General features: G+C 42.6%; 1 protein-coding gene across 1 annotated transcript in view; it reads right to left on the bottom strand.

Annotated features, from left to right (window-relative positions):
- FNTB (farnesyltransferase, CAAX box, beta) overlaps positions 1 to 12,509 on the bottom strand; it is a 67,056-nt gene that overhangs the window by 24,339 nt on the left and 30,208 nt on the right. Inside the window, exons 5-6 of the mRNA XM_049611482.1 lie at positions 4,114 to 4,260; positions 3,929 to 4,012 (exon numbers count right to left, since the gene is read on the bottom strand). Of these exons, the coding sequence (XP_049467439.1) occupies positions 3,929 to 4,012; positions 4,114 to 4,260 (231 nt within the window). The remainder of the gene's footprint in view (positions 1 to 3,928; positions 4,013 to 4,113; positions 4,261 to 12,509) is intronic.

Here is a 12,509-nt window from a genome sequence, read left to right on the forward strand (position 1 = left end):
GAGGGAACAAACACACCTTTTTCACGCAGTTTCTTCCTCTCTCCACCCCTCTGCTCATCACATCTCTCAAATTTGTCCACTCCTCTCCATATGCTCTGCTGTCCCCCAAATCCAAGTCACCATTACCTGGGTCAATCTCCTGCCTGGTCTTTCTCCATCCAGCCCTGAAACCGGAGGACTTTTACTAAAACACCACAATCTCTTCACTGCAACTGGAGAAGTTGTCATAAAATACAAACCAGATCAAGTCACTCCCTACTTAAACCTAGTCCGTGGCTTTCCACGGCTCTTAAAATAAACTCCCTAGCTCTTAAGGAGATCCCAGGACCCCTCAGTCTGGTCCCAGCCTGTTCTTCCAGCCTCACTTCTACTGCCCCCCATGCCCTCTGTACTTCAGCAACACTAAACTGCTTTCTCGAACACACTCTTGAACACACTCCCTGTCACCTCAACTTCTGCAAATGCTGGGTCCCTGTCTCCCTACTATCCCCAAAGAATGTTCCAAGTTATAAAACCTGGATTAGGAGGGCAGTAATAAATAATTACTGCTCTCTTAAGAACCGGGAAAAAAACTGTACTTGCTAGGAGTTCACTGCAATCTGATTATCGGCAGCCCTCCAGTGCCATAAACACTTGAATAAGCTCATCCCAGACACTATTAGGAGCTGTGACAGACAGGAAAGATCAAGAGACTCCTCTGTCTAAGCCAGGATAAGACATGCTAGCCTCCAGATGTCCATCACTGCTGCTTCTCTCCAAGTCAAACCCACTCAACAAGCACTCTGGAGTCCTGGCTGACACTCTCAGGCAAAGGACAATTAAATGACAAGCAAGAAATGATGGGAATTGGGGTACTAGAAACCAAGCAAAGCACGGAAGCGTTCACATCTCTGAGTCTACGCAAGTGGAGAGCATGGCTGGAACAGAGCATATTACTGGAAGAGCGTAGGTACAGGGTTGCTTGGTGGCACAGATCGATTCTAGTGCAGAAGTTTCCTAGCATTTGTCTAGCAGATATAAATAAGAACACAGAAAAAACTGGAGCTAGAACAACGGAATTAGAAAATAATTGTATCTGAAAAGGTATGTGATATAATGCCAAAGCAATCTTGCTTTTGTCTAATCATTTCAGAAATTTTAAAAAAGCTAAATTTCGAGACTGTGCACACTCAGTTGTACCATCTGTAGAACAGAAATGAAAATGTAGTGTCTTTTGGTTGTGGGGGTGAGACAACTTTTAGCTTTTTCCTTAAGAAGAGTCAATTCAAGGGGTGCTCGGGTGGCTCAGTTGGCTGAGCATCTGACTTTGGCTCAGGTCATGATCTCACGGTTCGTGGGTTCGAGACCCGCGTCAGGCTCTGTGCTGACAGCTGGGAGCCTGGGGCCTGCTTCCAAGTCTGTGTCTCCTCTCTCTCTCTCTGCCCCTTCCCTGCTCACACTGTCTCTCTCTCTCTCTCTCTCTCTCTCTCAAAAATGAAATAAACATTAAAATTTTTTTAAAAAAGGGTCAACTGAATACTGTTTTTCTTCATTAGTTATATTGGCTTTGTTGGCATTTTCGGGGTTTAAAAACACAAGACAACAGGTCCCAAAGGGAGTCACTTATGCTGAACTCCACATCTTAATCAGTTTCAGCTCCCCAGAAATGAAATCTTAAACCAGCCAATCAGGAATCACCTGATGAGCACTACTTAGGTCACTGGCCTGACAGAACCCTGATATCCCCTAAAGGAAAGTAACCTTGCAGTAACTGGCCCACTTTTTTTGCCTAGTATAACTTCCTTTTCGCACTCCTTTCTGCCTATAAAAATCTCTCGTTTTGTATAGGTCCGCAGAGTACATTTCTATCTGCTAGATTACATGCTGCCTGATTAGAATAGATTTTGCTCAAACTCTTACATTTAAAAAAATATGCTTCAGTTTGTTTTTACAACAGATACTGGGATATTATGATATAATAAGAAACATACACAGAAAGACCTTGGATTGCGAGCAACTTCTTCTGCGAGTGTTCCGCAAGACGAGCAAACATGTGTAATAAATTTTAACTTGATAAACGAGGGATGTCTTGCAATACAAGTAGTACGTGACGCCAGATGTCACAGGATCACAACTGAGCCAATGGTTCTTGAAATTAGCTTTGATATACAAATGCTTTGGATTACAAGCATGTTTCTGGAATGAATTATGCTCTCAAACCAAGGTTTTACTATACTGGTTTTCTCCCAGATTCCTGGAACAAAGCTCCTAAAACCCTTGGAATTTCCTGAGTGACAGGGGTGATAAGAGAGTCTTTAGTTATTCATAATAACTGCATCTGGGTGGCTCAGTTGGCTGAGCATCTAACTTTGGCTCAGGTCATGACCTCACGGTTCGTGGGTTCGAGCCCCGCATGAGGCTCTGTGCTTGGTCAAGCACACCTGAGTTATGCTAATGAGGTGATTCCTGGAGGATGGACTGCCTGCCAGAGGAACTGACCACATCATCAGAGGGTTGGAACTTTCAGCATCATCGCCCCCCTGACGAGAGGGGCTGCAGATTGAGTTAATCACCAATGGCCAATGATTTCACAATCATGTCTACACAATGAAACTCCCATAAACCGTAAATGCAGGTATTTGGGGAAGCTTCCAGGTTGGTGAATGCATCCATGTACCTGCCAGGAGGGTGACATACCCCAACCTCACGGGTACAGAAGTTCCTGCGCTTTGGACCCTTCTCGACCTTGCCCTATATACCTCTTCAACTGGCTGTTCGTTTGTATCCTCTATAATATCCTTTGTAATAAACCAGTAAGTAAAGTGCTTCCTTGCATACTGTGAGCCATCCTAGCAAATTATTGAACCTGAAGAGGGCGTCATGGGAACCTTTGATTTGCAGCTAAGTCAGACAGAAGTGTGGGTAACCTGGGGACACACTACTTGTGACTGGCATTTGAAGTGGGGGTGATCTTGTGGGACTGAGCCCTTAACCTGTGGAATTTGAGTTAAATCTAGTTAGTTCATGTTAGAATTATTTAACATGAGGGAAAAAGCACCTGTTTGGTGTTGGAAGTGTTGTAAGAAACAGTTTTTCCAGTGAAGAACTTATTTTAGGTTCAAACAGACACATTACATGTTTTTTTTTCTCCCCCTTTACTTTCGAACCAATGGTTAACCCAGAAAATTAATCAACTTGTGTAGAAGCTAAACACATTTACAAATAAGGCAATAAGATGGCTTTGCTATAGAAAGCTCAAAAACACATATTTCTCTAAGGATTTGGTATAAAACCTCAGTGATCCACCGCCTTTGAGAAATGACTTAGTGAATTTCGTATATGCTTCAGCAATCTCCCACCAGATGAGTGAGCTTCTTGTGGGGTATGTTGGACAATTCTAGAGTAAAATAATAATTTTGGGCCAACCGGTTCCAATTAGTTACTGAAACTCTATTTTGCTGCACTCTACTGGTCCCCCAAAATTTGTGCACCTCCCAAAGCAATTCTCATTCAGGTGATAAACATTCTCCCGAGTTCATCAAATTCATTCAGAAAATATTTACGAAGTTTCTACTGGGCTTCCTTCTTCCTTCCTATCCCAGAGAGATTAAAGATTGTATTACACTATACCGTTATTATATATTATGTATGGTATGTCATTTTATACCAACCAAATATGTTTTTGATTTTTAAAATAAAAGCATTTGATTTTGTTCCTGTCTTGCTTATATTCTGACACTTACATAAAAGAGGTCAAGTGACAGTGACACCTGAGGACACCTGTGTCATGTTTGCAATGATTATGAGCTGTGTCACTGACACGCCATTCTACGTCATTCCGTGAGATAAAGCAGCAGCTTTTCCATGTTGTTCCTTGGGTTTGGCATCTCTAATGACAGAGAAGATCTAGAATCTACTGACACACTGGCCTGAGGAAAACCCCACTCACCTCACATCCACCTCACCTCCAACGTGCATGAGAAAAGAGCCATCAGGTTGCTTCAACGAGTACAAATACTGAAGAAGCTTCTCTCTGAGACACAAATAGGGGAGAGGGAGGAGACAGCAATGGTCAGTGCAGCAGCAGCAGGCGGGAACCCTTTGGGGGTCTGGCACTGCTGGCTTTGGCTGTACCTGTTAATGACGTCATAGGCTTCCTCGGTGCCAATGATGCATAGTGCATTGACGGCTGCATACGTGGGTGCAAGGTGTGGGTACTGGCCAGGGCCCCCTCCAAAGCCACCTTCTGGACTTTGACACAGCTCCAGGAACTGACACACGCTAGGTATACAGCCAAAGGGAAAAACAAAGTCAGAGAACATTCATTTCAAAACACCAGACTCCACCAGAGTCTATGCCTTTTCCAACATCCCCCTCCCTCCCTCAAAAGGGAAAAAAACCTCTCCTCCCACTTCCTGAACACATATTGAATATAATTAACCTTTGAAAAGGGCCTCTCTGCCCTATTTTGAATGCCCATCTTTCTGAGTTTTGTATTTAAGCACCTGTCTAACCATAAAGCAAGGGATGTAAGTCAAGCAGAAACAAATAGACTTTCATGGGATTGGGATTAAGTCTCATACTTCTTGACCAAATTCTTCCCATACTTTTCACTCAGTTTACCACCCTGGATCTGTGGAACCAGCCCCTTCTCCTTGCCTTTGGGGTCTCCCCCAAGCTTTGAATTTTGCCCAAACTGTGGTGGTGCCCAACTACTTCTTTCTATGCTAACCATCTTGGTCTAGAGACACCACCTAGGCTTACCCAGAATATTTAAAGAGATGTCAAAAAAAAAAAGAAAGAAAGAAAGAAAGAGATGTCTTCTCACTCCCATTGCCCCTAAGCCCCAGGGGCTTCTGACTTTTCTTCCTACCGCCACCAAGAAACCAGCTTTTCATGGATTCTGCCCCCACGGTTAGGAGAGCGAAACAGAAGTGGGCTTCTGTCACGCTCATGCCAAATGTGGCAAACTGCGGCACTGCTGACTCATATCGTAAAAATGCATCCTGGCCTGTAGGCTTTTGGGGAATTTTTCACACTAATCTACAGAAGCTCCAGTTTCCTCACTGAGGGAAACTGTTTATTGAGGGTTTGCCTCCAAGCATGGCATCAGGTTGCCCAGAAGTTACATTTTTGCCTTAGGTCAAACCAAGGGAGCCCCTATTTATCCGAGGTCCTCTGAAGTTCACCAGGAAGGGGTGCCCCAGGAAAGCCCTGGTCATCACGCTCTCTCCCCACAGCTCAGCTGGGCTCACTGGCTTCCTGTTAGGACAAGCCTCCATTTAAGAGAACACGTTGGAAATCTGTGCCCTAGTGCTCAGGCAGCCTTCTTTTCTTGGACTCCTTCATCTTATTCTTTCTTATCTACTGCAGCCAGAGGGGCCAAACAGAGTCTAGTGAATCTCCACTAGGACACAAGTTTACTATTGCTTTTCCACATCATATCTGATTACTTGATTTCAGACCTTCCATTATCTGGCAGCGACGGCAATAAAAAATGCTGCTGACTCGCTGCTGGGGTCCTGAAGTTTTCCCGGGTCTCAAAAACAATACTCATTCCCTTGTACCTGCACCTTTAATTTTACTACAGGAAACACAGGGACTGAAGCTGAAATTGATCATCAGAGAAGAAAGACAGTTCTGTGGCCTATTTGCAACAGCAATTAATTTTCATGGAGAAAATTAATTTGTTCCTAACATATTTTCCAAACCTTCATCAATTCATATCCTATTTCCTGGAAACAAATAGCTAATAAACTCATGTCCTGACAAAGGTTGGCTGCACTAGCGTGCAAAAAGTTCTCTGTATCACAAAAACAAAAGGTTTTAGTTTATATAAAACTTAAGAGCACATTTAAAAAAATGAAAAGGATAAGAGTCACCTAGTTACCCATTCTCTTTCCCAGTTCCCAAGATAGAATCCTGCCAAATGCAACACCCCAGACCCTGTAGCCTAAGGTCTGGTGAACTGGGATCTGAATGTACCAGACACCTTTAAATCATCCCTCGATGCCAACCTTCCTCAGCTGATATGTGGCATCTGACTGGCCGTGGGGCTATGCTGGGGAGCAGGGCTGGGCTTTTCTGGACTCTGAGACGCTTCCATATTACAGAACATTCTGCTCCAGAGGCTTTCCAACTAACACCTTAAGGAACTGGCAAACTGACCATGAAGCTGCCAGCTGTCATTAGCAGAGTTCTCAGCAACTCTGAAAACCAAAATGTGAATGAGACTTCTACTATCAAAAGGGGAAGGAAAAACTTATCTTAGAGACCAGAAATTCACCAACTAGTAAAAAAAAAAAAAAAAAAAAAAATCACAAGCAGGAGACATGGTGCAAACACGAAGAGCAGTCGACTTTGTAAAGAGCATGCGTTATGCAGTATTTTGTCACACGACTAAAAGATCTAGCAGATCTGTGTTCTTTCAAGTCAGCAAGGCATTTTGTTCTAGCAAAGTGGGAAACCATCTTTTATGTTAGAGATTTCCAAACCCAAAATGTGTGCATCACAATCATGGGCGAGCTAATAGAGAAAAGAGAGGCCCAGGCTTCTTGAAACAGGAACAAGCCTGGGCCTCTGTATTTTCACCCAATTCCCAGATGACGTGTGTACACACAAAGTTTGAGAACCACAAGTCTTGGCTGAGCAATTAGAATCACTTGGGGGATGTTTTTTAAAACCCAATGCCCAGGTCACACCCAATACCAATGAAATCAGGATCACTGAGGCTGAGACCCAAGTGGCCACAGTTTTTTTTTTAATTCCCATGTGACTCCAATGTACAGCCAAGTATCAGTGCCTCTCAAAGTTGAGTGCACATGGAAATCACCTGAGAACCTGCTGAACTGCAGTTCTGGCTCAGAAGGGCTGGATGGGCTAGAAAGTCGGTACTTCCAGCAAGCCCCAGTTGATGGCAATGCCACTGGTGTGGGGAATCGCATTTTTGGTAGGAATGTGAAAGATCTGTGCTGTCCAATAGGCAGTGACGAGCCACGTGAGGCTATTTAAATTTTAAATTTAATTAAGCTTAAGAATTAATTTAATGTTTAGCTCCTCAGTCATACAAGCCACATTGCAACTGTTCAATAGCTACACGTCCCTAGTGGCTACCACAGAATAGAGGACATTTCCATTGTTGTGGAAAGTTCTCCTGAACACCAACACTCTATCATTCAACTATTAAAAAGTATGTAAAACCTGTAAGAAGATCAAGTTCAAAGCAAGAGTATCAATGATTTACTTCTAAGGAGTTACTCGGACTTTCAGGTGATGGTTGAAGATTATGGGCATTGCTGTCACCAACTTGAATGAAGTACTCAAAACCGTGTACAGAGAACAAGCAAAATAATACAAAAGGAGCAGAGAAACACCGCCAAGGTGAGAATTAAAGTCCGGAATAATATAAGACAAATCAGAAGCACATAAGAATACAACAAATGAAACAAGTACAAGTAATAAATAATATACTCAGGGATGGCAGGAGTGGGGAGGAGTAGAGCATATCAATATACAACGGGAAAGGACTAGGAATACAGGAGAAAGAGGACCAGAGATTAGGACCCATGAGTTGTGGACAAAAACGACAACACTTAAGAGCATCATAAACGCAGCGCTGGTCACAACTGTATTTGGCTCAGACCTCCATTTTCCAACTAAAAGGAGGTTCAGGTTAGAATTATAAAAACACAGGTGCCTGGGTGGTTCAGTTGGTTAAGCGTCCGACTCTTGATTTTGGCTCGGGTCATGATCTCACGGTTCGTGAGTTCGAGCCTGCATCAGGCTCTGCACTGTCAGCGCCCAGCCTGCTGGCATCTTCTCTCTCCCTCTCTCTGCCTCTCCCCCACTTGCTTGCATGTGCTGTCTCTCAAAATAAATAAATAAACTTAAAAAAATAATAACTGTAAAAATGGCCAAATATTAAAAGGCTTAATATTACAGGCAACCACCACCATGAGGAAGCTACCCAGCAAAATACCTCAGGTATACAGGAGCGCCTGGGTGGCTCAGTTGGTTGAGCATCTGACTTCGGCTTAGGTCATGATCTCAAGTCTTGTGGGTTCAAGCCTCACATCGGGCTCTCCGCTGACAGCTCAGAGCCTAGAGCCCGCTTTGGATTCTGAGTCTGCCCCTCCCCCACTCACACTGTGTGTGTCACTCTCTCAAAAATAAATACTAAAAACAAATTTTTTTAAGTTTAAAAAAATACCTCAGGTATACAAAGGGTAGGTACGCAAACTTTCTGGTAGAGAAACAAACACTGAAGCTAGTTTGCAGCAGCAGAATTTAGATAAGATTTAAGAAAACCTTCAGCACCACAGTAGGTTACCATGGACAGACTGAAAGCCGAGAACAAGTTACAAAGATCACAGCTTTGGGAAAGGAATGGTCATCCTTGAGCAGGACAGCTTGCGGGGAGATGCCAATAGAAGATGGATGCATGGACATCCAGCTTCCTCTAGTACTAAGGCTTTTGAATTTCATACCATAAAACAACTCCAGCTTAGTACGAGGGAGAGAAGAGCTCCTTCCCTAGCAGAGCACAGCAGTGAGCAGGTGGAAATGACAGGCTCCTCACCGATTCCAGGAGGCGGGAGCCGCCCATGGAGTCTGACACATTGTCTGACTCCATCAAGCACAGTCATCCTCTGGAACCTGCTGTTCTGGAGGGAAGGTCAAGTCTAAAGTTGGTTATTGTAGAGCAGGGTTTCTCCACCTTGGCAGTCTGATATTTTGGACTGTGTGGTTGTTCGTTGTGGGAACTGACCTGTGGAGGAAATCTGGGAGCACCCCTGCCCTCCTCTACCTACTCGACACCAGGAGCACCTGGCCAAAAAATGCCCAGAACGCAGAGGACTAGGTAAGGTATCTTCACAGAAAGGTAAGGCAACAAATTACATTTAAAAGTTAAAAGGAAAAATATTTGGGGCGCCTGGGTGGCTCAGTCGGTTGCGCTTCCGACTTCGGCCCAGGTCATGATCTCACTGTCTGTGAGTTCGAGCCCCGCGTCGGGCTCTGTGCTGACAGCTCAAAGCCTGGAGCCTGTTTCAGATTCTGTGTCTCCCTCTCTCTCTGACCCTCCCCCACTCATTCTCTGTCTCTCTCTGTCTCAAAAATAAAATAAAACATAAAAAAAAATAAATAAATAAATAAAAGGAAAAATATTTGAAGAGCTATTCAGGGGATCAGCTACGAATAACTTTTTGAAGGGGAAATAGCAAAACAGTGACACACGAAAATTTAAACTAATGAACATTTGGAAAAACTTTATAAGCAGAAAAGTCTTAAAACAATGAAGTTAAAGACAATTTTCAGATCTTACAGAAGCTAGAAACCTAACTTCAACAATGCAGCGGTCTCCCTGTGATTTCACTTTACTCTGTGTGTTATGTTACGGTACTTTTCAATAACGAAGCATGGGATTCTCATTAAAGGACGCTTCCTTCCTTCCGTTAAATCGTTAACAAATGTACTTAGTCTGGTACCAAAATATTAATTTATTTCAGGTAAACATACATATCAATTTGTGGATACAACCTCTTAGAGAGGCAAGCTACGTTCCTACATATGAATATGTTGTTTTTGAAAGATCTGAGACCAGCAGTAAAAACCTGGTCTTGCTGGCTTCTCTTAACAGTGACAGTAGCTGAGAAAGTGATTTTGTCCACTAGAGGGAACTCAGCTTGCCATCTTGTTCCCTAAACAGAAGCGCAAAGGTGAACGAAATAGGAGAGAGAAATGTGTGTGTATGTGCGTGTCACCTGCACTAAGTGGCAGAGTGGGGAAAGAAAAGGGCAGGAAAATAATAAAACTCCAGAGCTAAACTCTGCACCTTAATAGTTATATGAAGAAGAAAGGGACAGAAAGCTGACCATATTTTCAAAGCATTTCCTTTCTCTGTGCAAAATACATCCGATATCAGAGAGTCTTTTAAAAATCCCAATATTTTTACAGAAATCATTAAGATTTCTCATATCTTACTAAAAATAGTTCATTTCCTTATAGGTCAGAGCTACTAGGCTCTGTTGATAACAGATATTATCTGGACCTAGACTGAACTGTCTGCTAGGCATGAAACAAAATACATTGTTGTTGGAAAGCCTAAGTAATTCTTTAAAAGTCTGTTAAATCAGAAGAACCACACGTAAAGATTTTAAGGCAGCTGTGAAAGCAGAAATTCTTAAGTCATTCACTACCAACTGGTTCGTGAAATTAGAACAAAGTAGCTTTTTAGTTTTAAAACATTCTTTTAAGTACGAAACAATAAATAAAGTTTTAGAACATGGAAATAGGCTTAGGAAAAAAAACAGAAGAAAATTCACCTTTAACTTCACCATCTAGAAATAACTATTACCAAGTGTGTATACACCTTTCTGGTTTTCTCTATGCATATAACCAGCCATATATACATATACGCATACATATATATGGCTGGTTATATATTATATATTATATATGTATTATATATATTACATATTTTATATATCATATATATTTATATATTATATGTTTTTATATATTTATATATTATATGTAATATTATATTTTTATTACATATTTATGTGTGTATATATATATATATATATTTTTTTTTTTTTTTAAGAAAAAGAGTGCATTAATGGGGGAGTGGGGCAGAGGAAGAGAGGGAAAAGAGAGGGAAAGAGACAGAGACAGAGAGAGAAAGAGAATCTTAAGCAGGCTCCTCGCTCAGCACAGAGCCTGACTGGAGCTCCATCCCACGACCCTAGGATCATGACCTGAGCTGAAATCAAGAATTGGATGCTCAACCGACTGAGCCACCCAGGCGCCCCTAACCAGCTATATTTTTAATCTACAGAAGTTGAATCTTTTTAACTATCTATTTTCACTTAATTCATGGGTATCTTTCTATGTAAATACATGCATTTTTATATACAAATATATACTTCATGTGCATTTGGTTTTTATTAAAGTAAAATCGATAAACAACATTGTGTTAGTTTAGGTGTACAACAAAGCAATTCAGTATTTGTACATACTGTGAAATGACCACTATAATAAGTACAATTAACATCAAGTTTTTAAATGGCTGCACAGTATTTCACTGTATGTATTGTACCATATTTTACTTAAACTTCATATACACTTTAACACATCCCTACTGTTGATGTTTAGGTTGTCGCTAGTTGTTCACTGTGAAAAGCCCTTTTGAGGGGGCCCTCTCTTCCTACCTGATGTTGCCACGAGAGCTGCTCTGACACTTATTTCCTCAGCAAAGTCTCACCTATCAAACACTAGGTATACAACCTAGAAAGAAACTCAAAATCGATGCTGACCCCAGTATGACCTGAGTGCTTCCTCTTCAGCAACTACGTCCTCCTCGGGGGCCCACCTATACTTCCCTCTTCCAGAATCTTCCACCGCTTTTTTTCTTCTTTCGTGTACGACTCTCCCATTTCCCCTAGCGTGCATCCTGATTGTGTATGTGTGGGGGAGAAATTTTCTAAACAATCCACAACCCCCAACTGGTATTTCAAAAACACATGGGCCTTTATTTTGACAATTAAATTCCTGTTATTGCAGAAACTGTGTCCAATTCTACTTCCAGAGCCAGAAGCACCCAGGCTTGCAGCAGCCGCATGATGAGGACAATGCATACTTTTCCTCTCTCTCAGAAAGCTCCGTACATATCACAGGGGTTAATGGTCTAATTCTTCATTATCTTCCCTATCCATAGTCATCACAAGACACCCTGCCCAGGAAGGCAAGAATGAGAGGTTATTGTTAAGGCAGAACGAATGAGACAATGTGTGGTTCTGTTCTTCTGACCTGACAGTGTGACCCCAGGCAGGGGCAGGGGGACCAGAGGGGGGGCCTGGACTAGCCTGCACGCACCCTTGCACGGCTGTCACTGGTGCTGTGGAAAAACGGACCTGGCTCGCGGGCCTTTCCTCCCAGACTCCTCTCCTTCAGGAGCACCAGGGGAGCAGGTGAACTCAAGATGCCTCCAAGGGAACGTGCTTATTCTCAGTGAGACCGGGAGCATTAGATTCCATTCCTGGCTGCCCTTTCCCACTCCAGGTATCCCTAAAGTTTCTTCTTTAAAGTATAAATTGTGATGAGCTTCTAGGGATGAGGTGCCACACTCATTCCCAGAACAGTTTGGGAAGAATCTTAGTTGCTTAGATCTCTACTCATAAATCAGAAGTTTGAGAATATTCGAGTCAAGGCATTTGGGCACCAAGGGTGTAACCCATCTAGGACATCAAGAGCTACACTATCCCCCAGGCACTGGTGAAGGGGGATGCCTATGGAGGTGTTTATGAAAGGCAAAGGCATTTTTGCTTATTGGCTTGGCACATGCTTCCTCACAGAAGCTATTCAAATGCATACTGTACTTTCTAGCAAAATCACATCTCTCAGAATTGATGATGAAGAATTTTCTCCAAGACCAGAGCAAGAGCCAAAAGAAAAGGCCACAGAAGAAACCAGAATCCTTCTCTTGGGAGTTCAAAGTCTTGTTCTACCCACGAGCTCACAATAGGCTTCTA

Source organism: Panthera uncia (assembly GCF_023721935.1).
Source record: "Panthera uncia isolate 11264 chromosome B3 unlocalized genomic scaffold, Puncia_PCG_1.0 HiC_scaffold_1, whole genome shotgun sequence".
Taxonomy (NCBI): Eukaryota; Metazoa; Chordata; class Mammalia; order Carnivora; family Felidae; genus Panthera; species Panthera uncia.